Consider the following 27517-nt stretch of genomic DNA (forward strand, 5'->3'; position numbering starts at 1 on the left):
CTCCTCGTATTTTGATGCCTCCCATTGGGTAGCGCTGGAAAATCGCGGGGGCATTCTGGGAATTGTAGTTTCCGGAACGAAGTAGCCACTTCATCGGTGTGGCGTGGTTCGTATACCTTGTGAGATGAGTGGAAAGCGGCCCGCGGAACCCGGCCCGGCTTGGGTGGGGAAGAAGGGAAAAAAGGAGGTGATAGCACAGTTTTCCGATGCTGTCACGGAGGAAACCTTGAAAAAGCAGGTGGCTGAGGCCTGGAGCCGTAGGACTCCGTTCAATCACGGTAACCGGGTGCTATGAGGGAGGAGCCCCCGCGTAGGGGTCTGGAAGCCTGGGCAAAAGCTCTGGGACTGGAGCCGGGCCCCAGGGGAAAAGGTGTTTGGATGACTTTGGTCACCTCCGACCCTCCTGCCTCAACTGCTGCTCCCTTTCATTTTAAAATTAGTCTTAAGTGAGAAATCTGAGAAGAAAAAATATAGGCCGGAGAGTGTCGGGAAGTAGATGCACCAATTGATAGAATTCTGAAATCCGAGATTACGAATTAGGATTTTTACTGATGGTGCATCATTGGGAAATAGATTTAATCTTTTTTAAGCTTTAGTTCATATATATAATTTATCTCGGAAAGATGTTGAATGGCAATGATAGATGCATGCACACATCAGTAAATGTTTCCCTGAGTAAGGGCCAATAAACATTTGGACAGATGTTCAAGTGGCTTTCGTGATGTTTCTGGCAAGCGTTATGCTCAATCATCCCATGATAATTTAGCCAGAGCATTTGCTGTTAGCTGTCAGAGAGCAAACACCTGAGCGCACTTGTTTTGTCCAGTCGGCTGTATGACCTAAGAAATAAACGTGTCTTGACCAAGGGAAGGATCACTTGAATATTTCTCAAGGGATTCCACCCTCAGCTTCAAGTTATACTTTATAGGATACGAGCTCTTCATGAATTTTCTTCCAAGGTTCACCATATTTTCTTGTTTCAGTTATTAAAATGCTTTGAAGAGGTAAATCCTGGGTGTTTGGGATACTGAGAAGAAAGTGAACCGCTTAGTATTCAAAGTGCAGGGTTTGGACACTGGCAGACTTCTCAATTCCTTCATCTGTAAGATAGGGGTAGTGATATCTACCCCACACATTAAAGTTAAATGAAATAATCATGCATGAACAGCACCACTGAACCAGGCACCTGGTAGGAGGTGGTGGTGGTTAGTTTTAGAGGAATAGTGATCTAGCCTTCCAGAGGTAGTGGGTGCAATGTTGGGATAGAAATCAAAAAATCAAAAGTTATGCCTGAACTGCTTTATTTTTAAAAGTATGTAATAACTTCCTCCCATAGTAAACTAGGGGAAGAAATGGCAGAGTTGAAGAGAAATTACCAGCCAATGTTGCTCTTGTTTTTCTATTGTAATTTTAGATTTGGGAGGAAAGAATTAAGAATCTAAAATACATTCAATAATCATTAAACTGAAAAACTAAAATTTAAAAAAAAGCAGGAACTTTGATTTAATGATGTCACCTATGCTCATCTTAAGGACTAGTATTTTAAGCAGCATTTAGCCAAGCATAGTGGCTCAGGCCTGTAATCCCAGTGATTTGGAGGCTGAGGAAGGAGGATTGCAAGTTCCAAGCCAACCTCAGCAACTTAGCAAGACCCTGTTTAAAAGTGAAAAAAAAAAAATGGCTGGGGATGTGCCTTGGTGGGTAAACACCCCGGGTTTAATTCCTGGTACCAAAAGAAAAGAAAGAGCAGAGCTTCCGATTCTTTCCTCCCCACCCCCAAATCTTAGATATTAGGCATTGGGTCCCCTAAAATTCATGGCCGACATCCCCTTTTGTATTCTTCTTGTTGTGTTACTTTGGGGTCAAAAACACAAAAGGAAAGAAAGCCATAGATAATATTTTCCTTCCTACAGAAGCCATTGCCATGGACATGGACCCCTTTCTACACTGTGTGATCACAAACTTCATCCAAAACCAAGACTTCTTGGAAGGGCTTCAGAAGGAACTTTTGAACTTGGACTTTCATGAAAAGTATAATGATTTATATAAGTTCCAGCAGGTATTTATTGCCCAGTCACATTAGTTCTTCCACCTCAGAAATTTATTGTCTATAAAACCATTTAATACCTTTAAGACTCAAGGTTTTAGATCGAGTTTGCCTTGGTGGGGGTGGTGCCAGGAGAAGTCCTTAGCGTTCTGTTGTTCAAAACATTCCTTCATTTAACGTAGCCTACTGAGTGTTAACTATGTATTAGGTGCTATAATCTTAAGGGAGATTTTGACATTGCCTGCTCTAGAAAACATTAAAAGTCTGAAATAATAGGGGTGATGATGACAAAGGTAGTCAAGAATAATCTAGCAATACATTTTGCCAGTAAGGAAGTTCGTTATAAACAAAGGCACGAATTACATATTTGAGAGTGGTATAGTGAAGGGAGTTATGCATTAAAAGTTAATAACCATTTAAAATTTTGAGTTTATGTCCTTGTTTTAGGTGGGCTTCATATGTTGTAGTATACCCTGCATTATACCCTGTCCAGTTAAATCCATTCCATTTTGATGGGCAATTTAATTTGGCAGAAAAGACTATCTCGAAATCAAGATTTTTTCTTCTACTCTTAAAAGATTCAGCCCAGACTAGCATAGAAATATGTCATTGGTTTTCTCAGTTTGGGAAATATATTTCAGTACAGGGAATATATCACTTTGGATATCCTTTAGAAAGCCTCATGACATCAGGGCCAAAATGTTCAAAAAATACAGATAAGAAAAATGAAGAATCGTTTTCTATGCGATTTCCTTTTGATTTTATCTGGGATAAAAGTAAATAATGGGTTTCTATCCTTTTTATCATTTTACACTAGAACTGATTGTCTGGTCAGCTGGCAGTATCCTGCCCTAACTCAATCTATCTTTGGACCTCATACATGTGATTAAATCAACCAAGCTACATATAGGAAAACAGTGAGACTCTTAAATCAGAAAACCTAATGAAAATTAAACTTTTGTCTATAGTAAGATTACACAGGTTAATGAAAACCCAGTTATCTGCCTTTATAAGCCCTAATACTTATAAAACTGAACTCCTGATCTCTGCTGCGTCTGCTCCATTTTCCTATCTCCCAACTTGATCTTTCTAGTAGTTCAAGCCAAAAATGAGTCTCTTTGATTCCTTTCTCACCCCTCATATTCATTCCATCAGGGAAATTTTTCTGTCTATACCTTCAAAATATATTCAGAGTAAAAAAAACCCTTTTTACCATTTTCACTGCCAGTAGCCAACACCTGATCCAACCTGTCCTTGTCTCTTACCAGGATTATTCTACTAATGTGTTAATCGTTCTCCTACCTCATTTATTTATACAATATCAGCTATTGTGTTCTTTTGCAATGCAAACTGGCCTTAGACATTGAAAAATATATGTTCACAAAAACTTGTTCACAAATGTTCATAAGTCGAATTACTTATAATAACTGAAAAGGGGAAAACTCAGCTGTCCATCAACTGGTAAATGGATAAACAATAGTTTGTTCATTTCATGGAATTTTATTCAGCTATAAAAAGGGATCCACTGCTGCAACGTGGGTGAACCTTGAAAACATTTGCTAAGTGAAAGAAGCCAGACACTAAAGGCTGTAAATTCCACTTCTTTAAAATATCTAGATTAGGAAAGTATATCTACGGGGGCGGGAAATGGTTTTAGTGTAGTGATTTCTGGGAGCTAGGATAGGAGAAAATGGGGAGTGACTTCCTGATGGTATAGGATTTCATTTTTGAGTGTCAAATTCTGGACCTAGCATTGATGGTTACTGCACATCATTAATACATATGCTGAAACCAGTTGGTTTCCACACTTTTAAATGGTTAAAATGCTAAGTTTTATGTGAATTTTAACTGAAAATAAGTCATGTAAATGGAATCACATTATTTCTTTGCTTTAAAACTCCAATGGTTCCTCATTTCTTTGAATAAAAGCCAAATGACATAGACCAGCTCCAAGGACCCCTTTACCTCTTTGATCTCAACTACTACTGCTCTTTCCTTGCTCTGTTCTAATCCACAGTATCCTTGCAGCATCTTAGAATTGACTTTGCCTCACCTCACTGAAGCCTGCTCTTGTCCCATTATTTATCATTGCAAACCCCTCCTGGCTCTCAGCACTCCCCACTCCTCTTTCCCAGCTTTATACCAATCATGTGCCCTTTTTTACATTGTCTGCCTACCTCAACAAACATGAACTTCGCTATGAAAACTACTTATTTATTGAATGAATGAGGTACAGTCAGGCCAAGTAACTTGCCCAAGTCAGAATTGCCAGATGGAAGGGCTATGTTAGTCTGGTTTCAGAATCCAGGCTCTTAGCCGTGATGCTCTACTGCCAGATTCTCACTAAACTGCTCTTCTCCTTGTGTCTAATATATTATAACCAAAAAATCCTTGTCTTTTTCTTTCATGATCAAGTCTGATGATTTGAAGAAGAGAAAAGAACCTCATATCTCAGCAGTAAGGTAAACAAATAATGGTGTTTTTGGGTGCCAAATATGTGTGAGGCAGAGTAGTAGGTGCTTTAAATGTTATGTCAGATAGTCTTTGTTGACATTTATTATCCCATTTTATATAGTAGGAAACAGACTCTGAGTAATTAAACAAACTTCTTCAAGTCTCCTCAGCTAAAATTGAGAGATACAAACTCAAGCGTATGATTTTAAAGCTCAAGTTCTTGGGGGGTGGGTGGTGTGCACATACACAGCACATGGGGTCTCGGGGGCCACTGGGATTGAGCCCCGGGGTTTTTTTTGTTTGTTTGTTTGTTTGTTTTACATTAGTTGTCAATGGACCTTTTATTTATTTATTTATTTATTGCTATGTGGTGCCGAGACTCGAATCCAGTGCCTCACACATGCTAGGCAATCACTCTGCCACTGAGCCACAACCCCAGCCCCCAGTGCTTTTTATATGCTAGAAAAACACTCTACCTCTGAGCACACTCGTAGCCCAAGGCCCAAATTCTTAATAAGTGTTTCACTTTGTTAGTAACTGGAGATACCATTTTTTTCACACTGTAAATTGTGAAGTACTGAAAACAAAACTCCCGTTGTTGACAGGACTATAAATACCTTCGTACACTGCTGCAGTCTTTTTTTAAAAGATGGTTTGGAAAGATGCATCAAAACCTTTAAAAGTATTCATATCTTTTTGCAGAGTAATTCTAGTTATAGAAACATTGCAGAATAATTAAGGATATGCTTAAAGACTACAAATAAAATTATTATATTGTTCATTATAGTAAAAACTCATAGATTTAAGTAGTTACTTGCAGAAATAAGGTTACGAAACATAAAGTAAAAACTATATAGTCATTAAATATGTGTATGAATCATAACATGGGATAATATAGAACTATATACAGATGTATACATAGATATAAGGATATGTGTGCATTTACCTATTTAAGTTTTTACATTTTAGCATCTCTGAGATCCAGTATCTTTATGTGCCTATTCAAACAAATGTAAATCCTTTAAAAACGTTTTTAACTCATTAAGGTTAACATAATTTCACAGATGATTGGTCAAATAAGTCATAAATTGTATTAAAGAGATTTCTTTAGAGAACCAATTTAGCTAGAAAATGGAAGTGTTCACATATTTTACTGGTATCCTGCTAGCATCAGAACTTCAATGAAGGACTTTATTTACTATAGTACTCATTGTTAATGTGATTTAAAGTTGTGATCTTCTACAACAGTATTACCCAAATGTTCATTAAATGGTCTAGTATTAGTGTTTGTGATATTGCTGTTTATAACAGAAAATTGTGTGTGTGTGTGTGTGTGTGTGTATTTGGTACTGGGGAGTAAACCACAGGCCTTGTGCATGATAAGAAATATATATTTAATCTTAGTCCCCACTCCTGGCACCAAGCTCCAAAAACCTTTGGAAATTTGTTAAGATTAGTAAAGATGAATAGAGCTTCTTTTTATTATTATTATTATTATTATTATTATTATTATTATTATTATTATTACAAACCCCTTTCAGCCATACTTGAGTTTATGTTGATGAGGTGACTTTTGAAAAGCCCAAAAGCTGAGGAGGGACTAGTTACCAAAGAAGCTAACTATGTGATGGTTCTGTTGGAACTTTTAGCCCTGACCATCCCAGCCTCCCAAAGGAAAGAAGGGCTGGCAGATTATTGGGTTAATCAGTAAAGTCTCCACAAAATTTTCCAACGGAAGAGTTTCAGTCTTCTGAAAACATGGAGGTGCTAAAAAGTGGTGTCCCTGCAGAGGACATGGAGCTCTCTGCCTCTTCCCCAGTACTTTGCTCTATGGATCTCTTCCATCTGGCTGTTCCTGAGTTGCATGCTTTATAATAAACTGATAATATAGTAAGTTAACTGTCTAAGAAATGGCCAACATTAAGGAAAATGTTGTAAGAACCTTTGATTTATAGCTCCTTAGAAGCACTTGCAAAAAAAAAAAAAAAGAAGCACTTGCGATTGGTATCTGAAGTTGCATGGCAGTCCCGTGGGACTCAGCCCTTAACCTGTGCTAACCTCTCGTAGGTAGTGTCAGAATTGAACTGAAATGTAGGATACCTAGGTGGTTTCAGAGAATCAGTCATTATGGGGAGAAAAACCAAACATGTTTGGTGTTGGAAGTAAAATGTATAAAGGAAAAATAGTGAGGCTGAGTGTGGTATATACCAAAAAAAAAAAAAATGGTTGAGTTTTCCATTTTACTGCTGAAAAACATGTCTGAAAATCAGTAATTTAGAATGCTGTGACAAGTTGATATGACAAAGGCCAAAGTGCTGCCATGGAAGGACATACTTTAAATTTAAGAGGAGGAAAATGAAATAAGACTTTGGAGAAAAATATGCTATAGTAGCTAGAGATTTATATTTATTTCTTTGGAAACATTAATCTTAAATTACACAAGTTTAAACTGAAAAACATTCTCAGAATGTCTTGAATGAAATAAGAATGAATTTCTTTAATAAAATGTGATCTCCAAGAAAGAAGAGTTGTGGCACAGATCCAGTTAGAGCCCACACTCTGACATAACAAGTTATTTTTGTTTTTACTTCTAGGAAACTTCTATTTGAAGATTTCCGGACCTGGCTTTCTGACATTTCTAAAATTGACCTGGAATCAACCATTGACATGTCCTGTGCTAAATATGAATTTACTGGTAAGGAAGATAAAACCCTGATGTCTGTAAGATTTAAAGGCTTTAATTCCACCATGATAGAAAGATAGCACTAGTACCAAAATACTAGCCTAAATATCCCTATATAACATCAGGATTTTCCTAAGGACCCAGCTCATATGCAGAAATAGCCACCATGTTGGAGGGGATGAGACAGATGTTCTCTTTGGAAATATGATAAAAGCTATTGACCATTTTTTCAAGGGAAAAAATGCTCATAATGCACATATACACTAACCTTGCAGGCAGTATCATGAGATTCAAAGATAATAGTATAAATTCTATTCTAAGAGTTCCTAAGAAACAGTCATCTCCCTCAGTGCCATTTCTCTTTATTTCAAATTCAAATGTGAATGCCATGACAGTCCCTGTCACCTCTGTACTCCTTCTTCTCATGAGAGATAGTCATTGTCACCAGTTTGAAAACTGCATTCTTCCAGTTCTCTTTTCAGGACACATAAATGTATTTTTTAATATAAGTTTAGCTTTTAATGTAGAAGGAGAAGTATTTTCTTTTTTTTTTTTTTAATGTTATTGTATTTTTTATACCTTTATTTATTTATTTTTATGTGGTATTGAGGATTGAACCCAGTGCCCCACACATGCTAGGCAAGCACTCTACCACTGAGCTATGACTGCAGCCCCAGGAAAAGTATTTTCTTATTGTTTGTTTTTAACTTAGTTATACATATGAAAAGCCATGTCATATAACAAAATTTTATTTATTAATTAATTGATTCCTTTTATGGTACTAGGTATCAAACCCAGGACCTCACATATGCTAAGCAAGTGCTCTGCCAATGAGTTATATATAGCTCCAGCCTTTTTCTTTTTCTTTTGAGACATGGTTTTGCTACATTGCCCCATGTTGGCCTTGAACTTTATGATCCTCCTAACTTGGCCTCCCAGGTAGGTAGTACTACAGGTGTGTGCCACTCTCTGCCTGGCCATTTATATTAAATATTTTTTTTTCTTTTTATTTTCTAGTAATTTCAAAATTATAGAAAAGTAGCAAGTGTAGTTCAAATAATTTGTTTCCTGTTTTACTTGAAAGTAGATCATAGTCATGGTCATCCATAACCCCTGAATAATTCAGTAATTTCTGTAACAAGTATGTTCTCCAACATGATAGTAATAACCCATCAAAATCAGGAAATTAACATTTGTACATTATTCTCATCTAATCTGCAGGCCACATTTACATTTCATCATTTGGTCCTTGGTAGCAAAAGAATCCAATCAAGGGTTGCACATGGTGCTTCCTCATGTGTCTTTTCAGGCTCCCTCAGTCTAGAACAGTAGTTCTCAGTCATTCCTGGACTCTCCAAATCTTGAAGTTTTTGAAGATTTACAGATGAGTTATTTTGTTAATATTCCTCAATTCAAAGTGGTCTTTGAAGTTTCCTCAGGATTGGATTCAGTCTGAGCAGCTTAGGCAGGAATATTATTAATGTTGCTGTGTTCTCTTCACTGTATCCTACAGTGGTACACACTTTCTGTGTGTCACATTATTAGTGATATTAACTTTGATTACTTAATTAGGTTTGCTAAGAATAGGTTAGTCCACTGTTCTTTTTTTCCCTTCATCAGTATGTGTTTTGTGGAGAAATACTTTAAGATTAGGTAATTGTCTCTTTTCTCACTTCTCTTTTAGTGGTGTCTTGCTAAATTATTGCAGCAAAGGTTGCCAAATGTTGATTTTATAATACAATTATTTCTTCTGTTTATTAGTTGTCATTTTACTGTAAAGAAAATCTTTCTCCCCACTTTTAATCATTTAATCATGTTGATATGGATTATGTAATGGGTTGTTATCAGTTACTATTATTGTATTGATGCTTATATCATCCTTGATCAAGGAGAGTATCTTCAAACTGACTTCTGTCTCCTTTCCTTAGTCCCATCATACTTTTTATTTTTTAATTTCTGCAGAGCAAGATTTTCCCATGCTTATATTACTGATGCCTAGGTCCTAGAACATCTTAGGGTCAGCCATTATTCCAAAGAGCCTTGGTTCCTTTTAGTGAAGAATGATACTTAAAAACTAAGCTCTAGGTTCTAAGTGTCCTTGCCACTGTGGTGCACTATTCCCAGACCCTTTTATCAGAAAGAGGTAGCCCATACTTGTATACATATCAAGATACATATGGATGCATAAACATACATTTACATTTGTAAGTTTTTCTGTACCTATGTAAGTCTATACAGATATAAGAGACTGAATTTACATTGATCCTCCAGTTTGAATTGAACATCCCAGGGTTCCTTCTAAATTTCTTTCCCATATTTGTAATTCCCTTCTTCCACAGTGAGAAACCTGGTTTCCATTATCTTTAATACATTTATTTATTGGAACAATCATTCCATTTTTATATGATCTCAGTCCCGTGAAGCCTTCTCTCCCCATCCCATTCCACATAGATACCTACCTTGCTAAGGCTAAAAGCCCATCAGATGGCAAATGTAGCTTAAGGAGTTAACAGGAACCGGTACTAAAAGATCTTTATAAAGTATTCTTTAAAATAGCCAAGTAGTAGAAACAACTTAGTTAACAAATAGGAAACCAATTAAAAGGGAAAGGAAGTAAATCTATATATAATTCATATAGAATAATTGTGCAGCCATTAAAAGTGATGTCAGATATGTATGTTGATGTGGAAAGATTCTTGCCATGTAATAAAAAAGGCCTCAAACAACCACAGTAGGAGAACATTATTTTTTTAAAGTAAATGCACACATATAAGAAAAATCCTGGAAGAATACATATAAAAATATTGTATGTGCACTTTTCAGTATAGAGTTTCTATGTTGGCAGTTTTATTTTTATATTTACAAACGAAGAAGAAATGTCATTTTAAAGGCAGGGGACATTTAAAACTGGAGCTGGCTTTAAAGATGAATATCAGAAGGACTGATCATTGATGCATAGTAAAGCGGCAGCAGCTCATTGTCTGCAAGAATCTGAGGTGTGCATTCAACTATTGCAGATGCCCTGCTCTGCCATGATGATGAGCTGGAAGGGCGTCGGATTGCCTTCATTCTGTACCTTGTTCCTTCCTGGGATAGGAGCTTGGGAGGCACCCTAGACCTATACAACGTTGATGGTAAGTTAAGTTTGTGTTCATCACTGCCACTGACCACCTCTGAATTAATCCCTGTTGATTAAGCACCACCATTCTTATATACACTGTGTGTCCTCCCTAAAGGGCGTGGAAGCTATTCATTATAGTGACTGCCTCAGGAGGAATTGAAGCCAGCCCTGACAACCACCTCTTGAAATTATACTTAAAGTGAGCATTACTCTGAAAGTTAATTAGAATTGATTTAAGGTGAGAAATAGCTTCTGCTTCTGATACTGACTGTGGAAAGGTAGAAAGCATACAAAGCCACCTGTAGCTGGTCTGTATGATAGGAAGTCAGGGATTTTTTTGAATGATTGACACCAGAGGTTGACACTAGGAGAATTTTCAGAACCTCCCCCAGCCCTTATCAATGGCAGATGTGTGATACAGTAAGAATACATGTCACCTAGCAGAACTAGCAAGTATGAGTGAAACAGATGAAGGGGTTAATCTTTCAGGATCTGAAGAGTTTTATAAATCTAAATACCCTTAGAAATTTGAGGATTGTCAAGAGACGAGGCAGCCTGGGGATGGTTAATGATAATGAACCACCTTTGTGGATGTGTTCTCTCCTGGCGCAGAACACTTTCAACCGAAGCAGATTGTCAAGTCTCTTATCCCTTCATGGAACAAACTGGTTTTCTTTGAAGTGTCGCCAGTATCCTTTCACCAGGTAAAGATCGTAAGCCACAAATTACATATAGTACTAAGGATCATGCTTTTTGTCATCTATTATCTAAATGTGACAGCTTCCTTTTGGGCTTATTATCTGACCAGGTCGTTTTAGTACCTAGCTTGAAGGAGCCCCAGATTAATGTGCCTTAGCTGATGCCCTCTTTCTTCATCTTTGTGTTGATGTGCTGCTGTCTTGTCCTTTCAGGTGTCTGAAGTTCTCTCTGAAGAAAAGTCACGTTTGTCTATAAGTGGCTGGTTTCATGGTCCTTCCCTGACCAGGCCTCCCAACTACTTTGAACCCCTCATTCCTCGGAACCCTCACATCCCCCAAGATGTAAGGATAAATTATTTGATTCTTATCTTTGAGCTATAGTATTTTATTTGTTTTTCTGATTTTAAGATGAGCTCTTTTTGATAATGAAACTAGATTTTGAGCTTGCCCTTTCCACTTTTAAATTTTTAAATAATTTTTTGTAGTTTTTTTTAAACCCAGGGCATTATATATGCTAGGCAGGCACTTTTATCACTGAACTACATCCCGAGGTCTTTTTATTTTATTTTCAGACAGTGTCTCACTAATTTGTTCAAATTGGCCTTGAACTTGGGATACTCCTCCCTCGGCCTCCCAAGTAGCTGGGATTACAAGTGTGTACCACTGTGCCTAGCTGTTTAATAGGAGAAACTTATAAAGTGAGGATTTGCGTGTATCTTACTAATGTGAAATAATGTAAAAACAAATGCTGCAGTAATAATTAAATCATCTTTTGCATGTGTGACTTCTCTAAAAGCATGAAATTTTATATGAGTGGATCAACCCTATGTACCTTGACATGGATTACCAAGCTCAGATTCAAGAGGAATTTGAAGAACGGTCTGAAATTCTCCTGAAGGAGTTTCTTAAGGTAGGTCAGGCACTGAGCTACATCCCCACCCCTTTTTTGGTCTTGAGATGGGATATTGCTAAATTGCCCAGGCTGGCCTCAAACTTGTGATCTTTCTGCCTCAGCCTTCTGAATAGGTAGGATTATAGGCATATACAACTGCACCTGGCCCTGTTCTGTATATCTTATTTGGTATACAGTCTTACTTGAATGGGTGAATAGACAGAATACAAAAATGGTGATGTTAAACATTGGTATCAGTCGTATGTCTGGTAGGTTGAATCTCCCAGTTCCCTATCCTTAATGGTCCAAACACACAAAACTTCTACGTTGAAAGGGAGTTGTGTCTGGTTGCCTTTCTATTCATTTGACGAATATGGTGCTTATTATTGTTTTATAATAGATTACTAATTATAGTTGATTTACACCTACTATTGAGTGTTTGGCAATGATGAGGCAGATCTGAAGTCAGAAAACTGATCATGTCCTGATTCTAGTTTTACTAACCTGAGCAAATCACTAAATCTGTGTATCTGTTTTATCATTAATTATACTGGGATAATACCTGCCATGTGTGTCTTGCAGTGTTACTGTGAGGGCCGCATGAGATAACGTGTTGGTAAGGTGCTTTACAGTTGACCATGAGTCCCATGGAGTTAGACTTCCAAAAGGAGCTTCTCCTCTATGAAAAGGAGAAGAGAGATTTTACATTCTCTCACACGTGGCTTTCTCTCAATTTTCTCTGTCTCTTTCCTTCTCTCTCTCTCAGATTGTTATAGATGACTTTAGAATGTTATAGAATTTGAAAATTATAGTAAATAAATTTGTTTAACCCTATTTAATTGAGCTTACTTAAACCATGCTGTCCTGTATCTTTTACATATTTATAACTGTTAAGAAGCCATAGGAAATTGCATTAAACAAATAAATTCAAAGCTTCTTGTGATTGTTTCAGTAGATTAATGAGTTTCTTGTATTGTACTTGTTTTTTTTTTTTTTTTTTTTTTTTTGGTACCAGGGATTGAACTCAGGGGCACTCAATCACTGAGCCATATCCCCGGCCCTATTTTGTATTTTATTTAGAGACAGGGTCTCACTGAGTTGCTTAGCGTCTCGCATTTGCTGAGGCTGGCTTTGAACTCGTGATCCTCATGCAACAGCCTTCAGAGCTGGTGGGACTATAGGTGTATCCAATGCTAATTGCTCCTGGTTTTTTGTTTTTTGGGGTTTTTTTTGCAGGAGATTACCAGGAATTGAACTCAGGGACACTTGACTACTGAGCCACATCCCCACCCCTATTTTGTATTCTATTTAGAGAAGGGTCTCACTGAATTGCTAAGCACCTTGCTGAGGCTAGCTTTGAACTTGCGATCCTCCTGCCTCAGCCTCCTGAGCCACTGAGGTTACAGGCCTATGCCACTGCACCTGGCATTCATTGCTTCTTTATCTCTTATTTTCCAGCCGGAGAAATTTGCAAAAGTCTGTGAGGCCTTGGAGCAAGGAGATGTGGAATGGAGTAGCCGTGGTCCTCCTAACAAAAGGTAGAACCTGTCCTCTGAGATTTTTGCATCTGCATTTAGCGCCTACTTTTTTTTGTCTGAACAGCTCACTTCCAACAATAGGACCTTAGCTTTAACAACCATTTGTTTCAAGGAGCATCCATTTTGTTAGGGACATCCAGATCTTAGCAAAATCTCGCCATTGTAGTAACTTTGTTTTAGTAACCTGTGCCAAGATTTAGGGGAAGAGGCACAAAGTTGATGATGACCTTTTATTCCATGAGTAATTTTACATGTGGAAATTGATGCAACTTGACATTATTGCTTTTCAGGTTTTATGAGAAAGCTGAGGAGAGTAAGCTCCCTGATGTACTGAAGGACTGTATGGAGTTATTTCGCTCGGAGGCACTGTTTTTGCTGCTCTCCAACTTCACAGGTCTGAAGCTTCACTTCTTGGCACCTTCAGAAGAGATTGAGGACCAAAAAGAGGGAGAAGCAGCCTGTGCTGCTGATAGCACTGAAGAAGGAACTAGCCAGAGCTCCTCTGAGCCCGAGAATAATCAGGCAGCCATTGGGAGCAACAGCCAGCAGAGCCATGAGCAGACAGACCCAGTGCCAGAAGACAACGAAGCAAAGAAAGGTGAGCTGCTGTTAGGATTTGTCCTTGTTTACCATTAACCATTTATCATTTATTCATTCAACAAATATTCTTTGAGCATCTGCTACTGTGAGCCCCATTTTAGGGGCTGGAAAACAAAATAGACAAGGACCAGATCTCTGTTTCCCTGGAGCTTACATTGCAGTAGGAAGGGACAGCAGTTAAATGTTTCTACACACAAGAAGTATGATAAGTGCTGTGCATAGCATTGTTATAGGGGCATGTGATAAATGACCTCCCTGAGGAGCTGCCGTTTATTTAAGCTCAGATCTAAATTACAGGAAGAATCTGCAGGAAGAAATTCTAGGTAAGGGAACAGCTAGTGCATTGTATTAGGCTAAGAATAGTACACATGGTGGAGAAAATATTATAAAGGGTGGAATAATCTTAGGCTATAGCTGCTACAATTGCTCTAAAACACATGAACGTGAAGGAGAGGAAGGCTAGCAACTAATTTCTGCCAAGACCGAAAGTAGCCTAAGAAAACTTGCTTGAATTTGGATTGGTTTATAGAGGGAAATTATTATAAGCAGAGGAACTTAAATCATCTACAAATAAGATGGAAAAGATAGCAATACAGGCAGTAATGCTTCTTTGGAAATTTTGGAACCATTAACCAAGCTACAAATTCAGCTTAGATCTCTCAGCATCTATTGACCATTTAGATTGGAAAATCCGTCACCCAGTCACTTTGCTCAGTCTTGCATGCCTTGCTTCCACTTTGCTTCTTTCAAAGGACCCTGTGCAGCAAGTGGGCAGACCTATGGAAACAAAATCATCTTTATAAGATGCTAACCATGAGCAACAACACTCACTCTGTGGCCTCCCAGAACTGACTAACCAGGCACTTCAGTCACCATAGATATTTAGGAAAACTAGCCCTACATGGCCTTTTCTGTGCTACTCAATATACAGGACAACCTCTTTTTTCATAGATTAGTTTTCCTTGGTAATTGATCCTGGCATCTATTCCTAGAACCTAAAAGGAATTTGGGTGAAGGTCAGTGAAGAATCAAGGATTAAAAAAAAATCTTCTGTTCCTTTTTGGTTTTATTTTTATGGGGACCTGCAACTTAGAAAAAAAATCTGTATGAGAAATCAAAAGATACTTTATTTTGTTTTTTGAGCATCTATTGTATGTAAGACCCTAGACCAAAAATTAAGTAGGGAATATAAAAATGAATTAGAAAGATCAGTTTACAAAGTTTACCTGAACAAAGCTATAGTTTGCTTTTAAGTAAAAGGTGTAAAATTGCTTTGTGTATAATAGCAGCATTTTGGACATAGTTAGGGCATGACTAGTCAGATAACAAAAACCAATACAAACCTGGTAATTTTAAGGACATTTTAAATATAAAGACACATGTCAATTTCAGAATGTTGAAAACAAATAAATAAAGGGAAAATAATAATCACCTAAAGGTGGCCACTATTAACATTTGTAATATGTTCCAGTCTTTTTTTTTTTTTTTTTTTTTTTTTTGCTTTGTAGGCATATACACATGTACAGGGTTTGTGTGTGTTTATAATGGGATTATACCATATATGTTGTTTTGTAATATTTTTTCACACATAGTATTTTATAATATACTCTTTCTTATATCTTTCCTTTTTTTTTTTTTTTTTTTTTTTTTTGGTACTGGAGATTGAACCCAGGGGCATTTATCACTGAGCTACACCCCCATTCTTTTTTATTTTTTGTTTTGAGAAAGGGTCTCACTGAGTTGCTGAGGGTCTCACTGAATTGCAGAGACTGGACTCAAACCTGAGATCTTCCTGCCTCAGCCTCCGAGTCTGTAGTTCATTTTAAGAATGCACAACTAAAAGTTTTGAAAACCACTGTTATAATTTTTAATGACTGCAAGGTATTTCATCACATGAACTTAACTAGTCCTGTGTAGTTATTCAGATTGTTTCTAGTTCTTCACTATTGTAATTTCTTAAAATAACTTCTTAAAAGTGCAAATTGTTTAGTGCAGTGGGCATAACTTGGGAAACTGAATCAGGAAGATTGCAAGTTCGAGGGCAGCTGCAATATCTTAATGAATTCCTGACTCAAAATATGCCGAAGTCTGGCTTGGCACAAATCAGGAGCCACTTGTCAAAAAGAAACTAACTTTATTTTTAGAACTACAAACGCCAAACAAAACAGCTCCAGGGAAAAACCCTCAGAGCCCAACTGCCACCACCGGCTTCCACAAGCCTCTCTCCCCCACACCAGCCTTTTCACCTCCCACCATCCTCCTCCTCTTGAGGCCGATTGGCTGGGTTGCGTGGGCAGAGCCAAAGAAGTCACCCAATGAGCAGCTCCGTGGAGGAGCCAATCAGCTAGATGTTGCTGGGGCAGCTGTGAGCCAATCATCAGCTGGCAGTCTGAAGGGCAGGGAAACAGCCCAATGAACATCACCGCAGAGGAGCCAATCAGCTAGATGTTGCTGGGGCAGTCTGAAGCTTGCTGGCAGCTGGAAGTTTGCTGGGGCCCCTTTGGCTGTGGCTCTCAACATCTCCCCCTCTCTGTTTAAACAACAAGCATGTGGCTTATGGACCGTGCCTGCCTTAGGTTGTCCAATACATATGGTCCTTACCCGTCTTCGGATGAGCTGACCTCAGGGCGTCAGCCTCCTGTCTTAGGTTGGTACCATTGTAATTGGATCTTACCCGTCATTGACTACCGGTCCAGTATACAGCCACACCTGTGGAGAGGTCTCAGCAGGGGGGGGGGGGGGGTGGTGAGGTTCTTTGCCTCACCTCTGTTGACCCCCAAATTTTAGCTGAATGATCATGACAAGCAGAAGGGAGGAAGATATACCAAGTCAATTGACGGCTCCTTTTGGGAAAATTGTACCACCGATGATATCATCAGCAAAAATATCCCAACACTACACAAGTCGCTGCACCAACAGATAGTTCACAATGCATACAAGTGACACATAGTTCTGTAAGCAGTTCAGTGTAAGTTCTGTAAGCAGTTCAGTGATGGCTATTGCAGAAACTGTAGATTAGTTTTATCTTTGTCTTCACCGGCACAGGGATGAAGATAGGAATTCTGGCAATAATGACTAAAGAAAAAATTAGGTAACATTCCAGAAGACACTAAAAGAAAACAATTTTCTTAACAATTTATATTATCTTCATCTGAAGATAGAAATTCTGGCAATAATGGCTAAAGAAAATATTAGGTAACATTCCAGAAGACACTAAAAGAAAACAATTTTCTTAACAATTTACATTATAGTGAAGAGAATTATTAAATATAATGAAAACGAAAGGTGAGAGTAAACAAACAGATCTGTTAACCTCCTTTTTTGTTTACATATTAAAACAATTCTTAACAGTTATTTACCCAATTTAAATTAAACCATTTAAATCACGTGAATAAAAAAAAAAAATTTGGATCCATCTTTTCATGAGCGCTCATCATATATGATATATGGAAATACGTACATTGGACATACGTACATTCAAACATATAACACAAAACACAAGTGTGCACACATAATATAATACATACAACACATAACATAATAGTAAAGGCCTTATAACTTTTTACAGGTAAAATCTCTATTGCAATGTTTAAAAACTCTATAGTCAAAAAAAAAAATAGAACTGATCAGCAAAACATTAACCTAGGTCTGTATGAGCTCAAAAAAATAAAATAGAACTTCATGATATGGGAAAGGGCAATAATAAAATAGATATTGAAAAAAGCATCCTGGTTCTGTCGCAGATGTAAGGATAGCCAAATTGGAGTTTTGGATATCAGCTATTATGGATTTGAGCTAAATCATCTTCTTTTTGGTCTGTAGAAATCGCTTTAGTTAATCTCTCTGGAATCCAAATCGGCTGCTGTTCTCCCTGTGGAAACACACAAACAGACCCCCGACTCCAGACAATCACTGGGTCAGGATTTTAGTTAATCTCTCCGGAATCCAAATCAGCTGCTGTTCTCCCTGTGGAAACACACAAACAGGCCCCCGACTCCAGACAATCATTGGGTCAGAACCTTGGTTAATCTCTCTGAAATCCAAATCGGCTGCTGTTCTGGGTCAGAACCTTGGTTAATCTCTCTGGAATCCAAATTGGCTGCTGTTCTTCCTGTGGAAACACACAAACAGACCCCCGATTCCAGACAATTACTGGGTCAGGACCTTTCCATTGTCCTGTTAGAATATCTTTCCAAAGTACCTTGGGCTTATGTACATTTTTTGGACACATATGCCTTTCTGCAGCACTAAGTCCTGATGAATCCAAATTTAAAAAGTTTAGAGTAAAAAGGGTTATTTTAAGTTTATCTTTGGGGAATATATACCCCTTCCCAATTCCATCTTTTTGCTTTAATAAGTACATTTTAATAGTTTGATGAGCTCTTTCAACTATGCCTTGTCCCTGTGGATTGTATGGGATTCCTGTTATATGAGTAATGCCAAATGATGAGCAAAATTGTTTAAAAGAAGTAGACGTATAACCAGGGGCATTATCTGTTTTTAACTGTTTTGGAATGCCCACAGTGGCAAAATTTTGTAAGCAATGAGCTATAACATCTTTAGTTTTTTCGCCGGCATGAAGGGAGCCCATCAAAAATCCAGAAGAAGTATCAACTGTAACATGCAAATATTTTAATTTTCCAAATTCTGGCAAGTGTGTGACGTCCATCTGCCAAATATGGTTAGGCATCAATCCTCTAGGATTGACTCCAAGATTAACTTGTGGTAAAAAGGTCACACAATTTTGACATTGTTTTATTATTTGTCTAGCTTGTTCCTTAGTTATTTTAAAACGCTTTTGTAAAGTATTAGCATTGACATGGAATCTTTCATGAAAATTTATAGCTTCTTCTAGTACAGAGAAAATATGTATGTCACGTGTAGTTTTATCTGCTAAATCATTGCCTAAACTAAGGGCTCCAGGCAATCCTGTATGTGCCCTGATATGTCCTATAAAGAATGGATCTTTTCTGTCCCAGATTAAACTTTGTATAGTGGAAAACAAAGAGAAAACAGTAGAAGAAGGGGAAATTCTACCAGCATCTTCAAGGGATACTATAGCGTTAACTATATACTGGCTATCAGAAAATAAATTAAATACAGAATCTTTAAACATCACAAAAGTTTGTAATACTGCATTAAGCTCTACCTTTTGAGCTGATTGTTTGGGTACTAAAAATGTAAAAGTTTGATCAGGTGTAACTATTGCTGCTGTACCATTATTTGACCCATCAGTGAATATATTTGGAGCATTCATGATATGTGTTTTTCTTGTCATTTTTGGAAAAATTACAGGATGCAATGACCAAAAAGACAATAAAGGATTAGATGGTAAGTGGTTATCAAATGAAACATTAGATTTGCACATTATTATTGCCCAAGTATTTAACTCATTAACTAATTCATCAATTTGATTCATAGTATATGGAGTAATAATTTTATGGGGAGAAATTCCAAACACTGCCTTTGCTGTTTTTATTCCTTTGAGTATTAATTGTCCTACAGCCTCAGGATATCTAGTAAGAATAGTGTTAGGAGAATAAGATAAATGTATCCATAATAATGGACCTTCTTGCCAAAATACTCCTGTAGGAATATTTTTTGTTGGTAGTACAATAAATAATAAAGGCAAACTTATATCAATTCTATCCAAATGCATATTTTCCATATATGTTTCAATGATTTTTAATGCCTTTCTTGCTTCAGGTGTTAACATTCGGGGTGAATTTGGATCTGATGGACCTTTTAGGATATCAAATAAAGGTCCCAATTCTCCTGTTGGAATACCTAGATAAGGCCTTATCCAATTTATGTCTCCTAATAACTTTTGAAAGTCATTAAGTGATTTGAGTTGATCAACTCGTATTTGAATTTTTGGTGGACGGACCATGGTTGAGGATAATAGAACTCCTAAATAATTAATTGGAAAATTTAATTGTACTTTATCTATTGCTATCTCTAGATTATAATTTTTTAATAAGTTTGTAAGTGTGGCATAACATTCTAGCAATGTGTTTTTAGCTTTATGTGCCAATAACACATCATCCATATAGTGAAATATTTGTAGTTCAGGATTTTGATTTCTAAGTGGCTGGATTACTTTGTTAACATAAATTTGACACATAGTTGGGCTGTTAGCCATCCCTTGAGGGAGTACTTTCCATTCATATCTCTGATCAGGACCTTCATGATTTAGTGCAGGGATAGTAAATGCAAAACGTGGACTATCCTCAGGATGAATTGGAATTGAAAAAAAACAATCTTTAATATCTATAACTAAAACATACCAAGTTTTTGGCAAAGCAGACAATTGAGGAATCCCCGATTGAGCAGGTCCCATAATGACCATTTCATTGTTAATGGCTCTTAAATCTTGCAGTAATCTCCATTTACCAGATTTCTTTTTGATGACAAAAATGGGAGTATTATGGGGAGATACAGAAGGTTGTATATGTCCTTCCGCTAATTGTTGTTTGACCAGATCATGGGCTACTTGTGTCTTTTCTTTAGTCAAGGGCCACTGAGGAACCCATACTGGTCTTTCTGATTTCCATGTAATTTTTATTGTCTCAGTGGTCCTTTGTGAAAATCCAACCCATGTCTGTCTGTTCCTTGATCTATTTGTATTGGTGCTGCTATACATTGTTCTTGTCTTTCTAATCTTTTTCCTTTCCTAAAACCTTGTCTAGCCATAATAGTGGGTGCATTTTGATTGATATTATTTGTTAATGTCAAACCTAATTGATCTAAGACATCTCGTCCCCATAAATTTACGGGAAGATGATCCAATACATATGGCTGTATAGTTCCTTCACATCCTTCAGGATCCTTCCAATCTAATAGCATTGCACTTCTATCGGGATTAGTCGCCACTCCTAGGCCTCGAAGCGATTGAGTGGCTTGTTGTAATGGCCAATGTTTTGGCCATTCTTGACGAGAGATGATGCTAAGATCTGCACCTGTATCCAATAGCCCATTAAATTCATGTCCTTGAATATTTAGTTTTAGCATGGGGCGAGAATCTAAATTTAAAGAAAGCATAGCCCAATCTACACCTGTGGAGCCTAATCCCTTGGAACCTCTTTCTACAACATGACTGGAAAATTTATCATGTAGGCTTGGTATTATTAGTAACTGTGCTATTCTATCTCCTGGTGAAATTACTGATATACCCTTTGGAGAACTGGCTATAATTTTTATTTCACCTTCATAATTGGAATCAATTACCCCAGGACTTATCAAAAGTCCTTTTAGAGTAGAAGAGCTGCGTCCCAATAATAAGCCTACTGTTCCTTTGGGAAGAGGTCCTTTTACCCCTGTGGGAATGATTTGAACTCCCATCTCTGGAGTTAGTACTGATTTGGTGGAGGCGCAGATGTCCAACCCTGCGCTCCCTCTGGTTTGTCTGATGAGGGATCTGATGTGCTGGGCACTACCCTGACGGGGTTGCTGGGGTTGCTGGGTTCCTCCAGTGCTCCGTATATTTGTGGTTTGGGGCCCCGGAGCATTGGGGCCCCCTGTCCATTTTTTGGCAACGGAGCCCGATGCCTTTGTCCACGATATTGTGGATAAACACCTTGTCCTTGTTCGTTTTTTGATAATGGAGTACCCTCTATGGTGGTTTGAGGACGGTATTCATTAGCCCAATATAATGGAGTACCCTCTATGGTGGTTTGAGAACGGCATTCATTAGCCCAATGTCTCCCTCTACGGCATCGTGGGCAAATACCCGGTATTCTACTTGTTTGATACCTAGTTTTGTTAAACCCTCCTCCTATGGGGCAATTCCTTTTAAAATGTCCTGTTTGTTGACAATTGTAGCATGATCTTGGCCTGGCATCTAAAGCCTGTTTTACTGCAGCTGCCACAATTTGCCCTTGTTCATTAATGTCTCTGGCATCTAAAACCTGTTTTACTGCAGCTGCCACAATTTGCCCTTGTTCATTAATGTCTCTGGCATCTAAAGCCTGTTTTACTGCAGCTGCCACAATTTGCCCTTGTTCATTAATGTCTCTGGCATCTAAAGCTTGATTAATAATGTGTGGTTGTAAAATTTCCTTGTATTTATTACTTAATTTTCTTTTATAATTGGGGGTTTTGTCATTTTCTTATTGGTTGTGAAAAAATGTTATGTATAGGAACCTTGTCCCTCTGTCCTGTTGTAATAGTTTGCTTTTTTAAGTTTTGTTCAACTTGTTTTAAACTTTTTTCCTTCTTGCTGGGGCTTGAACCTAGGGCTTCTTGTGTACTGGGCAAATAAGCACTACACCACTGAACTCTACTCCCAGCCCACAAGTTTTATAAAATGTTTTAGTAATCAGATCTGTCTGCTTTTCGTGGCTTCTGGGTTTGGTTTTGTTTTGTTTTGTTTGTGTGTGTGTGTGTGTGTGTGTGTGGTGACATGTTTAGAAATCTCTTCCTTACTTCAAGAGTATATAAAGTAATTCTTAGGTTTTATTTATTTTGCATAATTCTTTACTTCATCTGAAATTTATTATAAAGAAATTGAAATTCAACCTCCCTCCCCAGCACCAGAGTCAGACCCAGTAATTTCTTGTCATTTGTAGGACTGGATGGTAAAACCATGCATTGATGGCTTGTGCCTGTAATACCAGTTACTCAGAAAGCTGAGGCAATAAGATCAAAAGTTTAAGGTCAGCCTGAGCAATTTAGCAAGACCTTGTCTCAAAATTTGAAAAAAGGTAGCTCAGTGATAGAATACTTGGGTTTCAATTCCCAGTCCAAAAAAAAAATATATATATATTTTTAATAAATAAAATTTAAAAGACTAGGGGTAGAGCTGGGGACATAGCTCAGTTGGTAGAGTGCTTGCCACACATGCCGCCCTGGGTTCAATTCTCAGCATCACTAAAAAAAAAAAAAAACAAATAAGACTCAGGGTGTATCTCAGTGATAAAGCACTGGCTTAGCATACACAAGGCCGTGAGCTCAATCCCCAGTACTGCATAAATTTTAACATTTATTTTTTTCAGTTGTAGGTGGACACAATGCCTTTATTTTATTTTTATGTATGCTGAGGATCAAGCCCAGTGCCTCATGCATGCTAGGCAAGCACTGTATCTCTGAGCCACAATCCAGCCCAGAGTTTTTTTAAAAATTAAAAAAATAACCAAATAGTGGAACAGTAGATCAGTTGAAGGTTTAGGGGAATGGGTTCCTCTTAGTACCTTACATAATTTTCATTTCCTTACAATCTAACATTTATATCAGAGTTATTTTTAAAATCTACTGGCCCTTCTTTTGTTTTTCTAAGAGTCAAATGTCCCCACGTGCCAGGGAGAGCTGAGGCGTTGGAAGACTGGGCATTACACTTTAATCCACGATAACAACAAGACAGAGTTTGCCCTGGACCTGCTTTTCTACTGTGGCTGTGAAGGTAAGAGGGAGGAGGGAAAGCAGTGAGTGTTTCCTTAGACGGCAGCCTCCTGTGTGACCCTCTCCAGCCGAATAAATTCAAAAGTAGTTTGCTATGGTCAAGATCTCAGGTCACAGAATCCTAACAGTGCAGAAGGTTGTTGGGGGTCATGAATTACTAGCTCTCATGTCAAAATGGATTCTATCTGTGACTGGAGAAGGGGGAGATGGACCTTGCCATAATTTTACTCCAGTAAATTGTGGACTTATTCTGGATTTGGCCCACAGCTTTTGTTGCCCTTTAATTATCTCTTAATTTTCTTATTCAGTGTTGATCGAAGTAGGCCTGCATCCCAGTTCAGCTCTCTTGGGAAAGTAGTCATTTAGGGGAAAAGGGAACCCCTGAAAAACAGATGATAAACTCAAGCTCCCAAGTCTTAGAGCCGGTGACTGCTGAGACCCAGACCCCTCACTTTTTAGCAGGTGATGTGACTCTTGCAGCAAGAGCTCTCTGAGTGTTATGTTTTCCCCTTGTCAGGCTGGGAGCCAGAATATGGTGGCTTTACCTCCTACATTGCCAAAGGTGAAGATGAAGAGGTAAGTTGTTTCTAATAGCAGACTCTCCTTTTCAGTTCTTGAGAAAGCTTTCCTTCTCCATTGACCTTATCTTTATGACCTCTACAGTGTCTTTAGTTGATAAATCCTGCCTTGCGATGGTTCTAAGTTCTATAAGCAAATACTCAGCATGCAATAAAGATACTAAGCATTTATTCTGAGAAATCCAGATTAAGAGGCTGTGGTACACTCCCTTGAGTCTTTCAGTATAGCTAGATGTAAATGATTCACACTGTTGTGTGACCATCACCACCATCCATATCAACCTAGACCTTGAGCTTAGAGTTATGTACTTGCATTTTGATTTCATTAGGTAGATTCTTTCTCGGTCTGTGCTGCTGGAATAGGGCCTGTTGGAAAACGCCTTGGCAACCAGAGAAAAGCTCATCTCCTAGTAAAGGATCTTTCAAAGGACCCCCATCCCCAGCTTAGATTCTTGATGTGGAAACCATGTGTCCATGGTGAACTGTTGAAGACTTGAGAATGTGCTCTGTGTTCTGATGTGGCTTTGTATTTGCCTATTTCAGCTGCTAACAGTGACTCCAGAAAACAATTCTGTGGCATTGATCTACAGAGATAGAGAGACTCTGAAATTTGTCAAGCATATTAACCACCGAAGCCTAGAACAAAAGAAAACCTTCCCAAACAGAACTGGTTTCTGGGACTTTTCATTTGTGTATTATGAATAACAGGACGGGGCAAAGCTGAACAAAAAAGTGACCACCACTACTGGAAAAGTTAGGCATGGAATGAAGGAAAGGTACATGGTGGCCTGTTTGCTAGTGGGTTGTACGGGGTCTCAAATCTGGGGCCTCATGCATGCCAGGCAAGTGCTCTACCACTGAGCCACATCCCCAGCCCATCTGCTAGTGTTTTAAAATGGTTTTTCCTTTAACAGGACTCATGATTTGTCCTCAAGACCTTGAGCTTGTACTTGAGCTATGTACTTGCATTTTGATTTCAAAAAGGTTTTTAGTTTTGTTTCATGTTGAATTCTGCAATTTCACAGTGAGTGCTTCATTAATTTTTTTCCAATTTCAGTGATGTTCATCATTCTTATTGTAAAATTATGTAACAAATTTAGTCACTTATTTAAGTGCGTTGCTCAGTGGAACTGAGTGCATTCACACTGTTGTGTAACCATCACCACCATCCATATCCCAAACCCTTCCATCTCCCCAAACTGAAACCCTGTACCCACTAAACAATAGCTCCCCGCTCTCCCATGCCCCACCCCCACCATTCTACTCTTCCTCTGTTAATATACTCTCATCCCTCAGAAGAGGAATCATGGAGCATTTGTCCATTTTGACTGCGTATTTCACTTAGCGAAGAGTCCTCGATACATCAGTGTTTCTTTTTTAACTCGCGTGATTGCAGCTCCCATGCTTCCCAGTTAAATCAGTCTAGAAATCACAAAAGCTTATTTCATGTTGAGTCCTCAAGTTCTGGTACAGTTTGAATCATTGCGCTTCCTGCGGCAGTCCACTGTGATTTATAGACCAGGGTGGACATAGATGGATAGTACTGCTTCCTTGGAAAAGGTCTAACTTAAAACCAAGCAAGACATGTCTGGCTGGTAAGAGGACAGGCTGCTTATTGCCATATGTAGTTACTTCCAGGTACCCTCTGCCTTCCCACCTTGAGGTTGTGGCTTCTGTGTAATTATATGAGTCTAGCTTCACATGTGGCTTTCATTTTCCTACAGTATTAGGTACTGTAGAACTAGTTGTCTGTTTTTTCTTTAAGAGATCCAGTGCTCAAAGCTGCATGGGAATGTCAAGAGCTTGTCCATTTTACATTTTTCCTCAGCTGCTCCAGCGGGCTCTATCATAACTCCTCCTGGTGTGGTTTTTTTTGTTGTTGTTGTTTTGTTTTTTTTTGGGGGGGGGTGTACTGATGGATGAAAGAAGCTGTTCTCACTCCATCTCTAGTGTGTCCCTCTGTTTCCTTTCTCTTTTTCCATCTATTTCTTACTGTTGCAGTAGTTTTTAGTGTCGGTTTTACTAACTAGTAGGAAAAGAACTGGACCTTTAAGTGTCTCAACCACTTCTCTTTCATCTCCCGAGTACTAATTCTTTTCTGAAGTTTGCAATTAAATAAAGAAAATGAATTTCATTTTCTTTTAAGTTGATGGTTTCTTTTTTTTTTTTTTCACATACCTAAATCAGTAAAACACATTTTATCATGTGTTTCCATTAAATGGGTATTTGGGTTTTATACATGTAGTACTATTAGTTCTAAAACAATTTTATGTTATAAAACAAATCCTAGTTTTTAAATGAGATAAAAATGTCCAGAGTTCTAGTATTGTCTTCCCACACCCACAAAGTACGTGAACCATTTTACACACTTACTATTTTAGAGACCACAATTCTTTAACCACAGCGTAGTGATGTTCAAGTGGGATTGAAGATACTTTGGTACTAATAGCTAATTTTGAAGCTTGCCTTTTCTAAGTTCCCGGGGCCTGAAGGTCACCTGTACTATTACTGCTTTCACTCACTTGCTTTCTAGGGTATTTTCCTAAACAGGGAGGGTAAGGTTATAGTTAATACCTTCATTCAGTGGCTTAACCCCAGCAAGACCCAGGGAAAGGTGCTGGGTAGGTGAAACCCTATGTGTGCCAAGCTTGGGAAACGGTGTGAGGTTATAGCTGTCATTGCTGTCTAAGGCCACCCAGCTTTTCCAGTTCTGGAGAGCTGGGTCTAAATCTCAGATAATACTCACATGTGAGAATGTGCTTATTAGTTTCTCCTTTTTTCTCCATGTGCTTATAGTCCACGCAACAGAATCTTTTACACTACAGAAACAGATTTGGGGGGAAGAGAATCCCTAAGGGCCTAATCCTGATGTTGCTGTCAGTTCCTGCATCTACAAAGTTCAGGACTGTCGAGAAGAAGGTAATTTGCAGATTGCTTCTCTGTCCTGAGGATGTGGTAATTAAGAAGCAGCTTTCCTCAATAGTCAGGCATCGCATGATGATGTTCAGTCAACGACAGACTGATGGCAGACTGACAGACGATGGCAGTCCCCTAGATTATAACGGACATGACAGATTGCTAATGCCTAGTGAAACCATCACCTCTGTTGCAAAGCATTCCTCACATCTAGTGATGCTGCTGTAAACAAGCCTTTGTTGCCAATTGTATAAAAGCATACAGCACATGTATATGTACGATATGTAATACTTAATGATAAATAAAGTGACTATTATTGTGTATTATATTTTTTAGCAATCATTACAGTGTACTTATATCTAAAAAAAAAAAAAAAAAAAATTCACCATAAAACAACCCTCAGGTGGATCCTTGAGAAGGTATTCCAGAAGACATTGTCACTACATAGGATGACAACTCCATGTGTGTTGGTGCATTTCCTAGTGGGACAAGATGTGCAGGTGGAAGAGAGTGATAGTGATGATCATAACCCAGTGTAGGTCTAGGCTAATATGTTTGTGTCTCAGTTGATTTTTTCAAAATTTAAGAAGTAAA

General features: G+C 38.1%; 1 protein-coding gene across 5 annotated transcripts in view; it reads left to right on the forward strand.

Annotated features, from left to right (window-relative positions):
- Positions 1-54: 54 nt before the first annotated feature.
- Positions 55-27517, forward strand: part of Ogfod1 (2-oxoglutarate and iron dependent oxygenase domain containing 1) — a 44139-nt gene continuing 16676 nt past the window's right edge. For 3 of the 5 annotated variants that reach the window (XR_013430903.1, XM_078032345.1, XM_078032346.1), the window contains exons 1-12: positions 55-278; positions 1914-2059; positions 4463-4509; positions 7096-7196; positions 10202-10318; positions 10918-11009; positions 11217-11345; positions 11800-11913; positions 13354-13433; positions 13724-14031; positions 23308-23430; positions 23947-24005. Coding sequence is in view for 3 of the 5 variants with exons in the window: in XM_078032345.1 (XP_077888471.1) it covers positions 125-278; positions 1914-2059; positions 4463-4509; positions 7096-7196; positions 10202-10318; positions 10918-11009; positions 11217-11345; positions 11800-11913; positions 13354-13433; positions 13724-14031; positions 23308-23430; positions 23947-24005 (1470 nt within the window). In the remaining 2 variants the exon portion in view is untranslated. Of the gene's footprint in view, positions 279-1913; positions 2060-4462; positions 4510-7095; positions 7197-10201; positions 10319-10420; positions 10505-10917; positions 11010-11216; positions 11346-11799; positions 11914-13353; positions 13434-13723; positions 14032-23307; positions 23431-23946; positions 24006-24550; positions 27250-27517 lie in introns of those variants that run through there. The other 2 variants (XM_005318195.5, XR_013430904.1) reach the window with 2 other exon arrangements.

Source organism: Ictidomys tridecemlineatus, chromosome 15 (genome assembly GCF_052094955.1).
Source record: "Ictidomys tridecemlineatus isolate mIctTri1 chromosome 15, mIctTri1.hap1, whole genome shotgun sequence".
Classification (NCBI taxonomy): Eukaryota; Metazoa; Chordata; class Mammalia; order Rodentia; family Sciuridae; genus Ictidomys; species Ictidomys tridecemlineatus.